General features: G+C 45.1%; 3 protein-coding genes across 3 annotated transcripts; 1 reads left to right on the top strand and 2 right to left on the bottom strand.

Moving 5' to 3' along the window:
* The first annotated feature begins 8,641 nt into the window (after positions 1-8,641).
* Positions 8,642-12,526, top strand: LOC136538361 (zinc finger protein VAR3, chloroplastic-like). The gene is made up of 6 exons (XM_066530335.1): positions 8,642-9,205; positions 9,786-9,903; positions 10,005-10,333; positions 11,631-11,747; positions 11,826-11,924; positions 12,001-12,526. The coding sequence occupies exons 1-6, from the start codon at positions 8,718-8,720 to the stop codon at positions 12,410-12,412; spliced, it is 1,563 nt and encodes a 520-aa protein (XP_066386432.1). The 5' UTR covers positions 8,642-8,717; the 3' UTR covers positions 12,413-12,526.
* Positions 12,527-12,809: 283 nt separating this feature from the next.
* LOC136538360 (uncharacterized) lies at positions 12,810-13,847 on the bottom strand. The gene is made up of 3 exons (XM_066530334.1): positions 13,543-13,847; positions 13,282-13,454; positions 12,810-13,189 (listed from the first exon to the last, which is right to left on the bottom strand). The coding sequence occupies exons 1-3, from the start codon at positions 13,729-13,731 to the stop codon at positions 13,105-13,107; spliced, it is 447 nt and encodes a 148-aa protein (XP_066386431.1). The 5' UTR covers positions 13,732-13,847; the 3' UTR covers positions 12,810-13,104.
* Positions 13,848-15,349: 1,502 nt separating this feature from the next.
* On the bottom strand, positions 15,350-19,039 carry LOC136521103 (uncharacterized). Its single transcript, XM_066514821.1, has 4 exons — positions 18,775-19,039; positions 18,593-18,668; positions 18,284-18,456; positions 15,350-15,648 (listed from the first exon to the last, which is right to left on the bottom strand). Exons 1-4 carry the CDS (start codon positions 18,885-18,887, stop codon positions 15,564-15,566), a joined length of 447 nt encoding a protein of 148 aa, XP_066370918.1. The 5' UTR covers positions 18,888-19,039; the 3' UTR covers positions 15,350-15,563.
* Positions 19,040-19,169: the final 130 nt, after the last annotated feature.

The raw sequence follows: 19,169 nt of genomic DNA, 5'->3' as shown, positions 1-19,169 counted from the left end.
AAAGCCGACCACCATTCCTTCTCGGGTTTTCGGAGCAGGCCCTGTCTCCGGTTCCTCCCAACGCGTGCACAAGATCTGCTCTCTACACTACGAGTGATCGGTAGGTCCCCCCTGGTTTGACTTGTCTACGTCTACGTGTGCACAGGTCACGCACCTCACACTCCGACCACATGGCAAATCGGGGCCGTACAAACTTTTCAGGATGATGTGTCAAGTAAACTGGTACAACTAAACAGAATGCTAACATGTTCTCACTTAGTTACACAAAAAAGAGTCTCAAGCTTAAATACGTTTTATACAAAACAAACAAGCTTATGATGATATACAGTTACATTATTACAAGCTTGCCTGAAGAGGCCCAAGTTTACAATAACACAACTACGTCCTTCTTCTACCGCTCTAGCCTATTCTATTGGCTGGTCAGGACACGCGGCACTCACTGCTCGCTGCTTCCAATATCCTGCTCGAGTCTTGGGGACTCTTGTACTAGTTGAGCTAAAGGGGATGGCCCCACCGATGCCTGGTTGGTCGAGACCATAGGTTTCGTCGGTTGGCTCGCAACTGATGGCGTTTCCAGCTAACTTGTCGATGGCGTACCCTGTATAGGTGTTGTCCCACCTCCACACAGGTTAATGTCGCCAATTATCTTTGACGATAGGTCCAGCTGGGTCATCCGAAGCTCCTTAGCCTTGTCTGGGTCTACCTCCTTCGGGTACCTAGCCTCCAAGCGCTTGAGGTCGATCAGGGGGTAGTGGGCATGCACCATGCTTAGCACATGTGCACCCGTGTACTCACCCGCCTCCTTCACGAACTCTTGGAACCAACCCCATGCCTTTCAGCATCTCTCGACCAGTCCGAGCTGCAGCGTCCTTGGCGCTTCCTCTGTAAGCGCTGGGTTGATAAGGTCGAGGATGGGCAGAATGCCAGTTGCCACCTCCTAGCACCGGTTCTTCCATGTGTCTCGGTCCTCGGTGGTCTCTAGGCATCGCGCCTTCCAGCCATCACGATCTTTCATCATGGCCTCCAGATGTTTCTTGGCATTTACTTTTAAAACTGCAAACCGTACAAGACATCAAAATGTAACGGCACGACAAGATAAGGCAAGCAACAGAATGAGCAAGGTGGTCTGGAACACTTACTTTTCAGTTCCTCCTTCATCTTGGTTGTGCGGTCTCGGAGTTGAGACTGGTTGCGCGCTAGTTTCTTGTTGTCCTCCTTCAGGCGACCACACTCTGTGGTCACACGGCTATTCTCCTCTTGGAGGCGGGTTACTTCGGCTTCTAAGCCTACACTACAACTGTCACTACCAACAATGCAACAACACGTGTCATGCACTTGCTGTGATAAAATGACAACTTACTTGTTTTTTCCTGCTCTTTGTTACTGAGCTGGACAACCAGGTTCTGGTTTTGTGCCTCTTGCTCCATCCTCTCCTGGTCAGCGGCTTCAAGTTGGCGGCGAAAGCGTTCCACCTCGGTTGCCAGTTCTCTATTGTTTGCCGTGATTCCCTCAATCTGGTCGAAGCACCTTTTTCGGTACTTTGCGGTCTTCATCAAGTCCTGCATATAAACAAGCTAAGTCAGACAGTTCGACTAAATAGCAGGATCAAGTGGTCAAGCCAAACATACCTGGACTTCTATCACCAGACGTTTTACCGCTCGTTCAACTTTTAGGGTCTCTTCGACCTCTAGGATTTCCTCATGCATAACCCACTCGTTGTTCCGCCAGCGCGACACATATACATGTTGTCGTTTGTCTTGGGGATGGCCCAGGACCTCTTCTACTTTGTCCTCTTCGGCCTCTTGTTTAGGAGGCGGCGCTGGTCTGGAGTTTGTAGTCTCTGCGACCACTATGGCTTTCCCACGAGCCATGGCAACGGCAGGCGTGCTCTGTGCCACCTCCGGCTGCTGCTCCTTGGCTTGGTCTGGTCCCCTTGGCGCCATAGTATCCCCCTCAGTAGGGTTAGTGCTCGGAGCACTTGTACTTGGCTCGGCTCTCTTCTCGACTAGCTGCTCGGGGACTATTGTCTGGCCGCTCGTCTGCTAAGGTTCTGGTGGAATTTCTTCTACATGTTCCTCCATAGCCGGCTGTTGGGTAGTTCTTTCTGCCATTGCTGGCGAAGCCATGCCACACCCGGCTAGCTAGTTGGGATTTTCGGTGGACGCCGACCTAATATATTAGAGATAAGTTCAGAAGACAATAGTATTCAATACAAATTATAAGCTTACATCAAGGTTACAAATACTTATAGCTTGGAAGCACGGAATGACGTGGTGAAGGAGCGTCTCTTCGACCGTGCTTGCTCCACATGCTCGGCGGGTTCCACCGGGTCTTTTTCCACAACTAGTACCGGCGCCGGGGCTTGGTGCTTGACCCCTTTACCGCTTGTCCTCTGTGTTGTAGTGGTCGGTGATGCGATCCCTACTGGCACAGAGGAGCCACCCTGCTCCGCTGACTCCAGTTGTCTCCTCTTTCAAGGGATGAGTCAGAAGATGTCTGCATCCTCTGTTTCATCATTTGACAGTGGAAAGATGGCCTAACGATGTTTGTTGGCCGCCGGCCGCTTGCCAGCAGCCCTAGCCGTTGCCTCCTCCCCAACCCCGAGTACCGCCCAGTCGACGTCTTCGGCCCTGGCACTGGTCTGGGCGGTTGGGACGGCAACTTGAGGCTAATCCACACTAGGGGGTGGAGACACGAACACTGCTGCCCTATCATGACCATTACTCTAGGAAATATAAAGGTGACAACACAATCAATTTTTGTTACAACATAACTCTACAGGTACAAGGAAGCATAATTTACCTTTGGGGGAGGTCGGGCTAGCTTGAAGGCGTGCTTGATGTCGCTTAACCTAACATAATTGGGATCAGCTAGGTTGAATAGCTCCCCAATCCTGGCCTTGACTTTGATCTTGTCAAGCGCCTCTTTTTTGGTCCTCATTGGATCTACGCTCCTCTGGTATTCGTAGCCAGGATGTACCCTCCTCTGGCAGGGCTAGATCCTTCGGCTGATGAAGTTTCCAACCATGCTTGGACCGTCTAGCTTCCCCCATAGGATCACCTCAAGCAGTTCTGTGATCTATTCCAAGTGCTCGAGCTTCTCCGACCAGTTGTTCTTCTTCTCTGGAATCAACCCCACATCGCACAGGGTGATCGTGTTCGGCTCTTCGCGGATGTAGAACCACTTCTTGTACCATTCGTCCAACGATGTATTCCAAGGGCAGTGCAAGTACTAGGCCTTCATCCCGTCACGCAGGTTGAGGTATACGCCTCCGGCTATCTTTGAGCCGCCACTTCCTTTCTTCCATAGACAGAACAGATGGCGAAAGAGGTCAAAATGGGGCTAGAAGCCACCATATGCTTCGCAAAGATGGATGAAGGTGGAGACAAGAAGAATCGAGTTGGGATGCAGATTGCAAATCCCAATCTCGTAATATAAACAGAGCCCCTGAAGGAAAGGGTGCACTGGAACCCCAAAACCCCACTTGAAGAAATCCTTGAAAACCACAATCTCACCTGGTTGTGGATCAGGGTAGCTTTCTCCTTCTGGCGCGCGCCATCCCGCGAGTGCCTTATTGTGGAGCACTCCCATGGTGATGAGGTCTTCGATGGTCTGCTCGTTGCTCCTTGACTTCCACCACTCCTTCGCCATGACTCCAGTTTTCTTCTTGGCGTCTCTCTTCGCCATTAATCCGTCCTTGCTAAAGGGGTGGATGCGGTGGAGGGGGGATTGGTGATGATTTCGGAGGTATAGGGTTCGGCAAGAGGAAGAAGAAGGCTGCGGCGGCGAATGATAATGGGGATCGGTAAAAAGTAACTTACCAGTTCTATATTATAAATAACCAAGAGCTCCATCGTTTCGTCCGCCTAAGATTCTTGGGAGACGTGTGCACGCACCGCAGATGGTTGTTTTCACAACCTCGAGATCTACGCCAATAAACGCGCCCCTTCGTTACCAGTGTACGCGCCTCTTCGTTGCTAGTGTGAGAGGGCCCACACTGACGCACCTCCTTACAGGTGTCAAGCGACTATTTGCCAGAAAGGGCAAGAAGACAGTGTGACGTGCTATACCCATCTGCTTTTTTGACCAGACGTGTTAGATTGGACTTGACAGAGTAAGGAGATAAATAAATATACCAAATAATAGTACAAGTGGCGTTCGTTTCTTCGCTGCATGTCTTGTGCTCAAGGATGGACCAGACCATTGCTGTGCTCGGGGACTGCTCCGACCACTACAATGCTTGGGGATTGCCCAGACCACTGTCGTGCTCGGGGACTGCCCAGACCACTGCCGTGCTCGGAGACTGCTCCGACCACTGCCATGCTCGGGGGCTGCTCCGACCACTGCCGTGCTTAGAGACTACTTCGACCACTACCATGCTCGGGGACTGTTACGACCACTACTGTGCTCGGGGACTGTCCTGACCACTGCTCGGAGATCGTTCTCCTCGGCTACATGTGATTTGTACTCACATATAGTTGAGAGACATTTATTTAGACCTTGCTACAAGGCTCATACTTTGCCTTCCAGCAAGCTCGGGGACTATATCGGTATGATGCACCTACCCGTGCATCTCGTATCGCCTGTACGACGATTGGATTCTCAATTTAACTCGGATTTCTTTTTAGACCCTAGCACCACGTGCCTACGTCACCTACTACCAGGCTCGGGGACTAAGTGGGCATACTTCACCTTACGGTGAATGTGTTTGTTTTTTGACCCCTACGCCTCTGACGATCAAGGACGCTACGTTTTAAGATTCACTTACATTTCTTTTCAGAAATACAAGTGGGCACACTTCACAGGACGGAAATCTTTTCTTTTTTCTTAAGAGCACCATACATTATTCGAACAACCTACTTCTCTGGCGACAACGGTGGTCAGAGATGTCAAGACTCAAGCCTCACTATTCGGAGAAGGTTAAAATAGCGTGTTCCAGCATAATACATAGTGCTAGGGGACTAGCTGTGGGGGTATTAACCCCTATACCCTTACGGCTAAGCTTGGGCTAGCCCGGATTAGTGGGTCCGGTCCACCAAAAGACGACGCGCGGCTCGACCAACCTGTTCGGAGTCCCGCGCAAAGAATCAAGACAGATTTGGCGATCAAGCAAGATCTTGGTCGGTTAGAATAGGAATCCTTATCCGGCCACCTATGGCAATTATAACTGACTAGGATTAGTTTTCAGATCTGTAACCCTGCCCCCTGGACTATATAAGGCAGGCAGAGGACCCCTCTAAAAAACATCTCTCATTGACATACAACAATACAATCAGACGCAGGACGTAGGTATTACGCCTTCTTGGCGGCCGAACCTGGATAAAACCTCGTGTCTATCTTACGTCACCGTCTTGTTTGTGGCTTGCGCATCTGTCTGCCGATAATCTACTACCTTGGGCATACTCCTAGGTAGACTGCCGACCATATTTCGTCGACATGCACCGAGACTTGCCTTAGGTAGGTGGGGTGTCAGCAAAGTCAGTCACTGATGGCTTCGGGGCTCCCTCCTGTATGAGAACCTCCTCCTCTTACTCCTCAATCACCCCCTTGTACTCCTGCTCGCCCGTGGTCATGAACTCCACCAACTCGTTCTCTACATGCATGCAATGATGATGCAACACTTAGTATTACGACAATAGCAACTCTTAAAATAATAATACATCTACCAAGCTACTAAGCTAACTCAAATGACTAACATGCAAAGCTACCCATCCTTTCCACTAAATAGGTATGAAACATTCAAGTATTATCTTAGCAACTAAAATGCATTTCTTCTTTTATTAACGATTTAATGTATATTAAAACAAGGAGCACCTAACTACTTTATTTCTCGGTCTATTCTAGGGCCACAAAAATTATAGTGAGCACATAATAATACAATGAACCTACTGTAAAAATTTCATGAACAAAACTATTACCAATTTGCCACAAAAATTACTACAAATATTAACCTAAATAATGTTAAACACTCTCAAACGATATAATAAGCCTTAGCATCAACTCAGACCTGCATAATCTAGTCATACCATCAGATAGACAATGTTTTTAGGAACTCAACAAAATTTATTTCACAATTTTTTGACACCTATGCGAATTGGTATTAATTTTCAAAGTTCAGCTCAGAAATTAAAACATAAAGCTATTTCTAATTCCTTAAGAAAAGGAAAAATGAATTCACCAGCGCGGCCCACAACCACACGGACTCGGCCCACTTGCGCACAGCGTGCGGCCCACGCAAATAGGCCGGTCCACGGCGGGAGACAGCCCGCGCGCTGGCGCTATTGCAGAGACGCCCTTGCGCTACCTAGTATTCGCATGGTGTTGTTTGCACTATTCCTATAGACATCAACTTTGCAAGAACACCCTCGTAATCTCACTCCTTTACAACGATATGGTCCTCGACCATCCCCGCGTGCGCCAGCCACATGGGACCCATGCTGACCTATCTACGAGGCCGACGCTCACCTAGGGTTTGACGTGAAGCGATGGGTGGCGGCTGCACGAACTGAGACGCAGTAGAAGGGCCTCTCCACGACGGCGGGCACCCTACGCCAATAGTGACGGCGTTTTGGTGAGCCACAATATTAACAAGGCAGTAGGGATAGCGGGTGAGCAACAGGGACTCACCACTGACCTAGCAGAGGTGATGGTTCAGCCAGAGATGCCCCGAGCGAGCCTGACCGCGTGCACGCGGCGAGCTCGACGGTGAACCGCAGTGACAAGGCCGTGCCAACGGCAAGGAGGCAATGATAGAGGTACGACTTAGGTGCGCACGACAAGGAGGGGTTCTAGGCGAGGCTAGTGGTGCAACTAATTTGGCTCGAGATGTTGAGGAGGGGGCTGGCCACGGTGAGGGCGGTGACGGGTCTTAACAGCGCGGTGGTAGGGCAAAGCTCCAAATTGGAGCTTGGCCTTGCACGGTTCAAGTCTAGGTGGGGGCGGGCAGCGAGAGGACATGAGAGTGCAGGCGCAGGCACATGGAATTGATAGGGGATGGCTTCTCGCATGTAGGTGGGCTGGCATGGCTCGGCGACGGTAGCAAAGAAGAGGACAGGGGTGGGGCGGGCAATGGTGGGGACGTAGTCAAGGCTCGGCCTGTGCTTGCTTGGCGGGACGCGGTTGACGCGACCGGAGCGACCATGGCCGGCACTAGCCGACGACATGCGCTCGAGGTCGACGTGGCCCACGCGCCGTAGTGCCATAAATGGCATAGCGACGGCGGTTTGGCCTCATGCGTGCAGCGTCCAGGCGGGCCAGTGGCGCAGCGTAGCGATGCGACGGCGGCGGCGTTGTCGTGGCACGGCACGGAGGGCAGCAGCAACGCGCGGCAACGGCAGCGTGACGTGGCGAGTCGGGCAGCCATGGCTCCGCGCGGCGGCCGCCCGAGGCGGCCAGTGATGCGGCCAGAGCGCGGCCACACGCGCGCTTGCGCGCACCGAGCGCCGCGGCGTCGAGGCCGCTCGGCATGGTGATCGCGTCCAGCCGAGAAAAATAGCCCGAGAACACGCTATGCACGGATTTTAAAGTGTTCGAAACAACTACATAGTTGATCCAATCCCCAGACCACCTTCGCTACTCGAAAGAGTGCACCTTAGGCTATCAACAAGAGCTAAAGAACGACACCACTCCTAAACTCATTTTTATAGAATAAATTACCAAACATAGTTTTGTAAATCTGTTTTCAGACTTAAGAAATTGACTAAGTCTTGAGTTGGATTTGCTTCAAATTCGATTTCTAAGCTATTAGAAATGTTAGCTAGCGTTATTATCTTTTTAAAACAAAAGTTGCACTATCTTCTACAAAATGTGTACTTCAAACTTTATTAAGGTGCCATATATATGTTTTATAGCGTTTTTGTTCAATAAAAATTAGTTAGCATCTGTACTTGCTAACTTTATAAATCGTGAATTACTTTTTGGTTTTACGTTTTTACGACTCATTTAAGTTACAATGCTTTACCTATCCATCGCACCATATGCAATATCACTTAAGTATGATACTCATGACATGTTTTAGCAAGTGATTCACTGTGTAACACCGAGGGTGTTACAATTATAATATTATGGTCCCGTTCGCTGGTCTGAAACTTGACTGAAACTGGCTGAAAAACACTGTTCTGGCTGAATTGTTGTGAGAGAAAAACACTGTTTCAGATAAAAAAACAAACCGAACAAGCTGAATATAGGGTAAGCCGAACATGGCGATAGTGTTTTGATTATATTGATATACTTATAATCTAATCTATTTGGATAATAATTAGATTATTTTAGTTGATTATTATAATCAACTAGATAGGTTCTTCATTTACCTTATAGATCCAATACTAGAATTGTACTCCCTCCGTTTTTATATTATAAGATGTTTTGATTTTTATGCATACATTATATTTAATATATGTACCGTGATATACACTATATAGACATACACTATATCTAATATATAATAAAAATATACCTAAAAATCAAAATATTTTTATAACATAGAATGAAGGGATTTCATCGAAAAAAATATAGAATGCAGGGGGTATCTTTTTTTTTGGACGAGGCAGTATCTTTGACACTGTTTTTTCGTTGATTGACATTGACAAAAGGGTTAGTAACGACCAGTAAGCCATTTAGTCTCAAAACCTCTTAAACCCTAATCCTCTCCATCCATTCCCCAATCCCACATGTTCGCCTGATCAGCTGATCTTCACGGCCGCCGCTACTCGTCCGCCATGGCTGCCTCCTCCTCCAGCCTCCTAAAGCTCACTCTGAGCTCCTATTTCCTCCGCTCCTGCCGCCTCGCTTCCAGCTCCCTACTCCCCACCGCCTCCCGCTGCCACCCGGGTCCGCTCCACTCCCTCCGCTTCTGCTCCGCGGTCCCCGCGGTTGTCGATCTCGCCGCCGACCCTGCCGAGGCGGCTGTATCCGCCGGCCACCCGTGGCCGGAGTGGGCCGACTTCCTCGATAAGCTGCGGGCCAAGGGGTACTTCGAGCAAGGCCGGCCCTCCTCCGGCGTGAGTTCTGGCGAGGGAACCGCCGGAGATGGGGATGCTGCGGTTGCAGCTGCATCTGAGAACGCAGCAGCGGCTGCTTCCGGTAACACGGTGGCGGCCGCGGCGGATAGCGCGGTGGCCTCGGAAGACATTTATCCTTTCAGCGACGAGAACAGGGTGAAGAATGCTTGCCTCAAATTTGCGCGCGATCGCTACGATCTCCTCAGGTGCAAGAAACCTTGCGACTCTTTTGCTCTTTCCTTCTATGCAGGAATCAAATTTCTCGGTCTCGTACTTTATGTAATAACTAGGATACACGGATGTCGGAATTCAGTTTTATGCTGCACAAATCATCATGCCACTGATTTAGTGGAGATGCAGCCGCAAATTGCTAATTGGGCCTTTTGTGTGCTCATGAAACAGGATCCAAAGAGTGATAGCCAATAATTCTCCACTTGCATGCCTTCCATTATATCAACACTTCCTGCATTTTTTACTTAGTCGACTGAAGAATATCTACTAAATTTCTGCTGTGCATATGAGGATATTTGGTAGAACGCTCACTGACTATGTTAGTCTTGAATTATGCCCCCACCCCACCCCTCTTCATAACTGCCAACTTCTGATTGACATGGAACTAAATATTGTGCATATAAACTGTAACATTATTTGAAATGTCAACATTTGGGTCATGGTTGTCTTCACTGCTTATGTCATGAACTGGGTTTTCACACCCATGACCTGGCAGCAAGCATTGTATATCTTCTGGCTAAACTGGATTTTTATTTGAGTGCTTCAACGCTGCAGCTCGCTTCCCAAGCAGGATATTCAAGCTATTGTCACATCTGGCTGTCCTAATAAAAATCGGAAGCCCGTCAATTCTGCAAAAAGGTTGAGACAGTTTGTGGAGGTCAAAGAAGAAGATGTAAGCTTACCTGTCATTTCTAAATATATAATAGATTTCCCACTTTAGTTTTAAATTTAACTACACAATAACAATATCATTGTATTGTGCCCTAATACCAGGCATGTGGCATTTGCAAATTTAAGGCATCTTGTGATAAAGCTTTTGTCGCTCCAAAGGACGAGGCTGAAGTTAAGACTGTTGATGTTGTTCGCATACTGCTAAGTTATGCAATGGATAAAAACCTGTCAGGAGAAAACTCAGTTATCGAAAGTGTGCAAGAATCTGCAAAAAGGCTTCTCTCACGGCTTATTGAACTTAGCGACACAAAAATCGATACATCTCTTCCGAAACCTGCATTACAAGCTTCTAGGAAGGCTCAGGGCTCAGATGGGAAGGGGAGAGAAACAACTGCAGTTGAAATGAAGAAGGGTGACTGGTTGTGCACTAAGTAAGTTCTTTATGTTATGCAAGTGAATCTTATGAGACATTCATGGGAGGGGAGGAATGTGGGTTTATTTTTATAATGTTGTTTATGATTTCTCTCTACCTATAGAAAGTAAAAGCTAGCGACCATGGGCACGAGTTATTTCTGCATGGATTTAAATACGCTGTTGAGCTGTTATTGTACACTATGTGTTTGCAACAGTTAGAAGATCATGGCATTTTACTTCACCACAACATTCTTCAGAAGGCCATCTTTATAGCCATCATTTCTTACATTGGTCATTGACTACTAATTTCCATTGGGATTCCTCCAAGATGCATTAAAAGTATTAGTTTCATCTTCCATGGAAGTGGTTTGACTGGTTTATATGCTTATTCATTACTTCATCACTCGCAATGCTTTGGATTGTTGATACCCATAACTCCATAAGGAAGTGTTGACCTTTTTAATGGCTGTGGCCAATTCAATTAAGATTGATTCTAAAGCGGTGCAGGACACCCAGGTTTTTTAGCATTCTCATCGAACTTTTCTGTTGGTTCCTATATGCATTCCTCTTGGTTTCGAAAAAAAAGGAGAGCATACCTTTTGTGTCGGATTTTGCACAGCTGAAATGCACACTAACATATTGACGCATTGGACTTTTTCATTAACGACATAAGCTGTTTCTATGTCATCTTATATAATTTCAATCCTGAAGCATTCTGGCATAGCATTCTTAGATATTTTGCTGAACAGCACTTTCACCAATTTATATTTTCTTGTAAGGTAACAGTATATGTTTAGAGGTTTGAACCAAGTTTTGGAAATTTCATCCATGTTGGAAGTATGTTTGCTAACCATGTCTAGTATTGAGAGAATTTTCGACCTCCTATTGTCCATAGATGATGCAAATATTTTAGAAGGTGAAGTACATAACCAAAACTGTTTCAAGTCAACTTAAAATCCGTGTGCGATATCTTGATGTGTAAATCCTCATTGTACATGATGACAGGTATCTTCAAAACCAATCTTTATGATACTTTTTTGTATGATCATTCTACATAGTTTTTCTTAATACTATCATACCATCAGTTCACATTTAAAAATTATGACTGCAGGAATACTGTGATGTGATGATCCATATTTGAAGGAAAAAAAAGTTTTATTAACTGTTAATCAAAGATACAGTACAAATGGTTGTGCCATTTTGTGGGCTATTGTCATGTTCACTTCATTGTTTCTCTTTTCATTTGTTCATTATATATTCTTTGGAACAACTGTTGATAGCATTATGTTCTTAAACTCCCTTCATCTTTGGCAGCTGTAACTTCTTAAATTTTGCTCGCAATGATCGCTGTCGTGAATGCAAAGCAGATGGACCAAAGAAGATAGAAGCAGCCATGCCTGAAATGAAAATGGGCGATTGGATCTGCATGCAGTAACTTTCACATTACATTATACCTTTTTTCCTTTTCCAGCACCATTTGATTTGCATCACCCTGTCTGTGCCTCCTAGGTGTAAGTTTATGAACTTCTCTCGCAACAAGATTTGTTTTAAATGTGAAGAACCTCGCCCAAAGAGGCAACTCAATCCTGGAGAGTGGGAGTGCCCCTCGTATGTGGCAGTTTAATCTTCTCTCGTCACTTTCTCAACTTTTTGCATGCTAATCAGACATTGCCTCCCTTTACAGATGTGACTTTGTTAACTTCCGACGCAACATTTTCTGCAAGAAGTGCAATCGGGACTGCCCTGAGGATGATACCCAGGATAGTCAGCTGGGATTGAGAAAAACGAGAGGGGCTGGCAAGAGTAGAAGATTTGACTATATTGATCAGAAGAGTGATGATGATGACAATGTCTCTCCCTATGAAGGATTCCACAAGCGTGGGGCAAGCATGAGGTTGAAACCGGACCAGAGAAGAACCACTGCCAAGAGCAGAAGCTTCGACGATCTGGAGGATGGTCTCGTTACTGCCAAGCGTAGAAGCACCAAGGAAGATGAGGATGACGAAGTCTTGCCGTACGAAGGTGTGCGCAAGCATGTTGTGAGCAGAAGGGCAACACCTTCTCAGAGGAGGTTCACGGCTGCCCGTAACCAGTAATAATACCCGAACTTGGAGCTTTGATGACTCCGTTCTGTAACATATTTCACGGTTGCATACTACTTGGTTGAGCAACCATAGTTTCATTATTCAGGCCATTACCGTAATTGGATATATCTTTCTCAGAACGATGACAATTGTAATCTAGAAAGAATTTTGACAGCGTTGCTCACTCTGCCGTGGTGCAGACGAGGGACACAAGCATGTTCGATCTGTAGTGTAACTATACAGATTATTAGGGAAACCACATTGATACAACTGGTTTTTTACAAGGATTTCTTTGTTGTCACTTCTGTATGTCTGAGTTATATGATCATGTTGAACTTGTTTTGCTCTACATAGTTGAAATATTCACGGATTCTATAGCATCAGCTATGCACAAAAAATGTTACACTCTTTTACCAGTTATTAGAGAAAAAATAGAACTGTTGCAGATGGTTAGAGCAACTAGGAATTAGGATCAAGTGTTTTCTGTCAGACCAGATGAAGACAGGCATCACTTTCTTTTAACACTGGTACTGAAGAAAAGAACATTAGTGGTACAATCCTTCACAGCGAAAGCAAGAAAGAACTTTATTCTATAAGAGAAGAAAACTAGGAACAGGAACTGTATAATCCACATGCTTCAATCCCCCTTGTACTACTCCAGATTCCAGCCTACAAAGATCACGAGTCACTTGAAGCTTGAGAATTCAGAGCATCTCCCTGACGACCAGGTTGATGCCGAACGATGCCGTGCAGATGATCAGCCCAAGCCCCGCCAGAATGCTCAGCCTCCTGCAGTGTGCACCACCAACGTTATGGCTTTATGGAAAACCATAGCAATGCTATCTCACGGATTACGGCGAGCTTTTACTAAGAATACGCACCCAATCTTCATCCGGTTAGCCGGGACGCCAGTAGAGTATCCCGTGAAGTAGAAGAACCTCGCGACCGTGTAGAGGGCCCCGAGCCCGGCGGCGACGACCGGGTGCTGCAGGCCGCCCAGCAGCAGCATGACGAAGAAGAGCGGCATCACCTCCAGCGAGTTCTGGTGCCCTCTCTGCTCTCACAAGCAGTCAAGCACACAGGAAAATAGATTGGAAATTCGATGAGGACTGGACAGCGGAATTTTGGGCGCACGAACTAACCTGAACGCAGTTGAAGAGCTTGGCGTCCTTGTTCTCCGACTCGACGGCGTACATGGTTGGGTAGAACACCTTGTACTTCCTGCGGGCTTTGCCCACCTGGAAGCTCATCCAGAAGTTGAGCACGGCGTACGCCACGAGCACCAGCACCACGTAGCCGTACTCCTTGGTCAGCTCGATCGACGCCGCCATGGTACTTCCTGCGTCTGTTCTGCTTCTCCTGCTATCTTTCTATCTTTCTTTCTTTCTTTCCCTGCAAATGGAGATCGTTTTCCCCCCTTGAACAAGAGATTTTGACTCCGAGAAGTTGCTGGGTAGAGGTGAAATTTGGTAGAGTCAAAGTCAACGACAGGAATTACAGTAATAAACTTCGTGGTTTCTACATCGTAATGCGTTATGTTTGTCAACCACTCTACCTAGACTATTCAGAGCGCCATACGAAGTTAGTTCAGAGACCATTTCGTCATTGAACGTATTGGCGTGGTACACTAAATTTTGTTCTGTTCTAAGAGACCATGGGCATAGAGAAGTCGATGTCGTTTGTTTGGAAATCGTTGGTAATGTTCTCATGGGTTCCTCCTCAAGTCGCGTTTAGGAATACATCGTGAACATAGGAATTCACAAAACAAGTATGCACCAGGGCACCAGGCTGATATCAGAGCTCAGAATTTAGGTGTATATAATATAAGGGCGCCTTCCACGGTACTACAAGATAATTAATTACTAAAACAAAAATTTTAATTATTTTAATTTTTAGCACATAGCTCGTAATATAAATAGCCTCAGGTGACAACTATATATGAGATTAGCTTTTAATCAAGGGATATCAATGTTTATGACACCGAATACAATAAATATAAAATGTTGATATATTTTATAGAATTTTTAATGATATTTATTTAGTATCTTAAATATTAATATTTTTCATATAAATTTAATCAAACCTAAGATTGTTTAAATAAAATTAGAATGACTCCTCTATAGGACCGAGTTAATATAAAAAATGTTAGTGGGCCTGTTCAACTCTACTTTAATGCAGTGTTGCTACTTCTTTCATCTAAAAAGAAGTGTCATTTTCGCTTATCGAGAAGTCAAACACTTTTAACTTTGACCAAATATGTATAAGAAAATATTAATATTTATAGTACATGATATCATTAGATGGATCGTTGAAGCTATTTTTAGTAAATTTATTTAGAGATACAAATGTTGTTAATATTTTCTATAAACTTAGTTAAATTTATGAAAGTTTAACTGACATGAATACCATAGCGACATTTACTTGGAAGTATTGTGATAGCGACATTTATTTTGGAAGTACATCTGTTGTGAGAATAATATTGTAAGGATAGCCTACGAGTAAAATAATGTAGGATAGCTGACGCGCTGCAATCAACAGCCTAGGTCCAATATTTTTTTATAGATTTAATCTTGAATTTTAGAAAGCGATAAGTGCTTTTTTGGACCGAGGCGCGACCGGGCTGGGGCCTTGGCTCCTGAGGGCGTTTTCTCCAAAATTCTTCTTCGCATATCCGGTGGTTCCTCCCCTAGTCTTTTTATCTAAAGAAGTCCAAGAACTGTTACCAGCCGATTAGGGTTGCTGTGCAGTCAATGCAGAACTGTTACCAGCCAATACCTCGCATACAGTGGATAAACATAGGCTGTTTTCGCTGGCTCGAAAAACGGCTGATGCTGATGCACGCGGGTTTTAGATTGGTAAAAGTTAAGGATCATGCCTCAAACACAAACCATCAACAACCATCTCATCTACAACGAAACCAGAGAGTGACAAGCAGCCAGAACTGCAAGATTCATGCTTCAAGCCATCTGTCTCCTCTTATTCAGGCACAGTCAAAAGTGAAACTACTTTGCTAATCAACACACACACACACACACACACACACAGAGAAAGAAACGAGCATACAACTATGCAAACCCAACTGGCTCATGTCACACAAAGTTGCTCAGGCCTCAAGTAACTTGTCCCATTAATCCAGTCTGCAGCTCACACGTAAACCTGAAGTTTAGAGTGTCTCCCTGACGACCAAGTTGATGCCGAAAGATGCCGTGCAGATGATCAGCCCAAACACCGCCAAGAAGTTGAGCCTCCTGCAGCACGCACAGCAAGCAGCTCAATCAAGTAAGAACTTGTAACCACTACTAATAATAGATGGCATGAATTACTAGCAACAATGTGAGCTTTGATCTAACAGATGTCATTTGCTATAACTTCAGATAATCTCGTTCAAGTGATCCTTCATGCTGTCCATATCAGAGGGCGTCGTGATAGTCGCTAATAAAGGCAGCCAGGTGGAATTAGAATTTGCAATGCCTAACCATGGCGACTCCACAGAAAATTGTGAGCAAAACTTAACAATCAAGGTCTTTGACACTGGGCAGAAAGTAAGCGGTGTGTTAGCTACAAATGATGAAATTAATACTCCAGATCAAGGGACTACCATAACATAGACCTGTGTGAACAAACCAGACATGCCAACCAAGGTCTATGCTAATGGTAGTTAATTATTTTTGCAATGCCTAACCACGGCTGACCCCACAGAAAATTGTGAGCAAAACTTAACAATCAAGGTCTTTGACACTAGGCAGAAAGTAAGCGGTATGTTAGCTACAAATGATGAAATTAATACTCCAGTGCAAGGGACTACCATAACATAGACCAGTGTGAACAAACCAGACCTGCTAACCAAGGTCTATGCTAATGGTAGTTAATTATTTGGAAAAAGTCTACTTAACCCCCCACCTTTCATACATGGTCTACTTCACCCCCCAACTATGAAACCGTCTGTTTTACCCCCCTGAATTTTCCAAAACCATCTATTTTACCCCACGGGCGGTTTTTTGACAGCGGTTTTGCTACAGTAACAGCGGGTTTGCTGCAGTAACATCGGGTTTGAATTTTTTTATTTTATTTTCGGTGAATCTTTGAAAAAACACAGTAAATCATAAAATAAAAAATCTAATTTTATTGGACTCCACATGAGTAGATCTACATAGTGAATATATAATACGGAATGCTTTAGTACAAATTTTTACTGTAGCATTAGATTAATTGGAAAATCTAATTTTGTCTGTAATTAATTGGAATAATTCATAGCTGCAGCTTTTATGGTCCAATTGTGGTGAAATTTTTATGGTACGCTAATTATTGTATGCTTGAACTATAGTAAAAATTTCGTATTCATTGGACTATGTATAACTTAGTTATAGATAAATTCTAATTAATTACAAACAAAATTGGATTTTCCAATTAATCTAAAGCTACAAAAAAAATGTACTAAAGCATACCGTATTATATATTCACTGTGTAGATCTACTCATGTGGAGTCCAATAAAATTAGATTTTTTATTTTATGATTTTTCTATGATTTACTATGATTTTTCAAAAATTCACCGAAAATAAATAAAAAAAAGAAAATTCAAAAACACCGTCACTGTAGCAAATCCATCGCTGCTGTAGCAGACCCGCTGTTACTGTAGCAACCCGCAGCTGAAAACCGCCCAGGGGGTAAAATAGACGGTTTTAGAAAGTTCAGGAGTAAAACAGACGGTTTCATAGTTGAGGTGGTGAAGTAGACCAAGTATGAAAGGTGGGGGGTTAAGTAGACTTTTTCCTTAATTATTTGAACACTAAAAAATTTGGACAAAGTTGTGCGGAAGGTAGCTGATGGCGTAGCTACAAAGAATCAAATGATCCTAAGAATACTGATACGAGCACAAAAGCAAAGTGAACAACTTGGAAGTGCAAGTGCGCAATAAATTCAACAAACACTTAAGGCTATTCTAAATCAAAAGTGCAAGTGTGCAATAATTATTCTAAATCAAAAGTGGTTAGGATCAGAACAAACCCCTACTAGTATTAATCTCTGTAAACTTTTTTATGCACTATTTCAATAAATTTCTGTAGGGGTGCAAACCCCTCCAGTTTCCTAAAAAAAATTTAAAAAAAATTTGCCATTCCTACCAACCATACTGAACAGCAGTTGACTGAAACCATAGCAAATCAGCTGTGATCCAAACATGTGAATTGCAATTCACCTACCGGTGTAACCGGCCAAAGTCTCAGTCCACAGCAATGACTTGTGTGAACATTGAGAAGCTGGACAGTTTGACCAGACAAGCAGCTAGGGCCTCAGGAAAAAAAAAGGTCGCCATGGTGCAGAAATTCAGCACAAACGCTCATTTCAAATTTCTAAAAAGCATGCACCATTTCAACAGTCACTTGACACCTACATTTTTTTTTAGATAAAGTAAAATAATCGGCTTCATCCCTTAGAAATGCACCACAGCACCAACAAATGCACTACATAAACCTTAATGGGGTTACGCTATCCTTGACTACTGTTGCCGAACCGAGCACTGGCTACCTACGGCCTACCCACTACCAGCACTCAGGAAACCATAGAATATAGCAGAAGCTTCGAACCACATAAATAAAGCAGATTAAAAAAATCTGTGATAACGTGGCTCGCTTTTAAAGATGTGGAGAATTTATTACAAATTGGTGGGGATCACTTGTACGAGTGTACGACTACCACTCTCTACATTTTCATGGAGAGTTGGAGAGTGATAAATATTTCATAACAAACGGAAACATAGAAATCAAGTTAAACTCTGTTAATTCTCCCTTATATGATTTATGTTTTGCTGCAAGTGCGTGGAGATTTCATCATTTTATCAGCATCTTCTGCATCTGACGCAAGCCACACTACGGAAGCAAACTTACCCAATCTTGAGACGGTTGTCCGGAATGCCGGTGGCGTATCCCTTGAAGTAGAAGAACCTCGCGACGACGTAGAGGACGCCCAGCCCGGCGGCGATGATCGGGTGCTGCAGGCCGCCCAGCAGCAGCATGACGAAGAACGTGGGCATCATCTCCAGAGAGTTCTGGTGCCCCCTCTGCACTCAAAACAACACAAGAACCAGCAGGAATTTAGATGACACTCGTCCTCTCCCTCCCTCCCAATAAATCATCCCCTCACAAGTCACGAGCAATTAATCACACGGGGAGAGGATGGCAGAATCTTGGGCGCACCTGCACGCAGTTGAAGAGCTTGGCGTCCTTGTTCTCCGACTCGATGGCGTACATGGTGGGGTAGAACACCTTGTACCTAGAGAAGAAACACCGCGGAAACCATCAAATATCCATTGACGAAATGGGCGGAGGCGAACAAAAGCAGCAATGGCGACAAGCGATTCAGATTTCGGAGGGCTTACTTCTTGCGGGCCTTGCCGACCTGGAAGCTCATCCAGAAGTTGAGGAAGGCATAGGCCACCAGCACGAGCACGACGTAGCCGTACTCCTTGGTGAGCTCGATCGACACCGCCATGTCTGCCGCCTCGGTTTCTCCCTCTTCTATTGGAAATGGAGATCGGGAACGAGGATGGAGGGCGGCTGCAGGCTATGGTCTGAAGACTTGCTCATAGTGGATAGACACATTTTATAGGGGCGGTTCTAGAATCTAAACTTGCCCTCCGGCCCAAGAAAGCTTTGACCCAGCAGGGCCGCTTTACTCTATTCCGCTGCCAGGAACTAGAGACTCGCAGAAAAGAATCGTTTTTCTTGAAGAAAAAGATAGAAGACTTGACGAATTGCTAGTCAACGTTAGAGA

The sequence above is a fragment of the Miscanthus floridulus genome, chromosome 2, assembly GCF_019320115.1.
Source record: "Miscanthus floridulus cultivar M001 chromosome 2, ASM1932011v1, whole genome shotgun sequence".
In the NCBI taxonomy this organism is placed as follows: Eukaryota; Viridiplantae; Streptophyta; class Magnoliopsida; order Poales; family Poaceae; genus Miscanthus; species Miscanthus floridulus.
This window is presented reverse-complemented; position numbering and strand designations above follow the sequence as displayed.

What these genes read in the sequence shown, in the direction of transcription:
- LOC136538361 (XM_066530335.1), top strand. Translation starts at nt 8,718, where the DNA reads ATGGCTGCCTCCTCCTCCAGCCTCCTAAAGCTCACTCTGAGCTCCTAT. An exon ending in GGCGATTGGATCTGCATGCA is followed by an intron (nt 11,748 to 11,825) that starts GTAACTTTCACA and finishes TGTGCCTCCTAG; the next exon opens with GTGTAAGTTTATGAACTTCT. An exon ending in GGAGAGTGGGAGTGCCCCTC is followed by an intron (nt 11,925 to 12,000) that starts GTATGTGGCAGT and finishes CTCCCTTTACAG; the next exon opens with ATGTGACTTTGTTAACTTCC.
- LOC136538360 (XM_066530334.1), bottom strand. Translation starts at nt 13,731, where the DNA reads ATGGCGGCGTCGATCGAGCTGACCAAGGAGTACGGCTACGTGGTGCTG. An exon ending in AGCTCTTCAACTGCGTTCAG is followed by an intron (nt 13,455 to 13,542) that starts GTTAGTTCGTGC and finishes TTGTGAGAGCAG; the next exon opens with AGAGGGCACCAGAACTCGCT. An exon ending in GCTAACCGGATGAAGATTGG is followed by an intron (nt 13,190 to 13,281) that starts GTGCGTATTCTT and finishes TGCACACTGCAG; the next exon opens with GAGGCTGAGCATTCTGGCGG.
- LOC136521103 (XM_066514821.1), bottom strand. Translation starts at nt 18,887, where the DNA reads ATGGCGGTGTCGATCGAGCTCACCAAGGAGTACGGCTACGTCGTGCTC. An exon ending in GTCGGCAAGGCCCGCAAGAA is followed by an intron (nt 18,669 to 18,774) that starts GTAAGCCCTCCG and finishes TTTCTTCTCTAG; the next exon opens with GTACAAGGTGTTCTACCCCA. An exon ending in GACAACCGTCTCAAGATTGG is followed by an intron (nt 15,649 to 18,283) that starts GTAAGTTTGCTT and finishes TGCGTGCTGCAG; the next exon opens with GAGGCTCAACTTCTTGGCGG.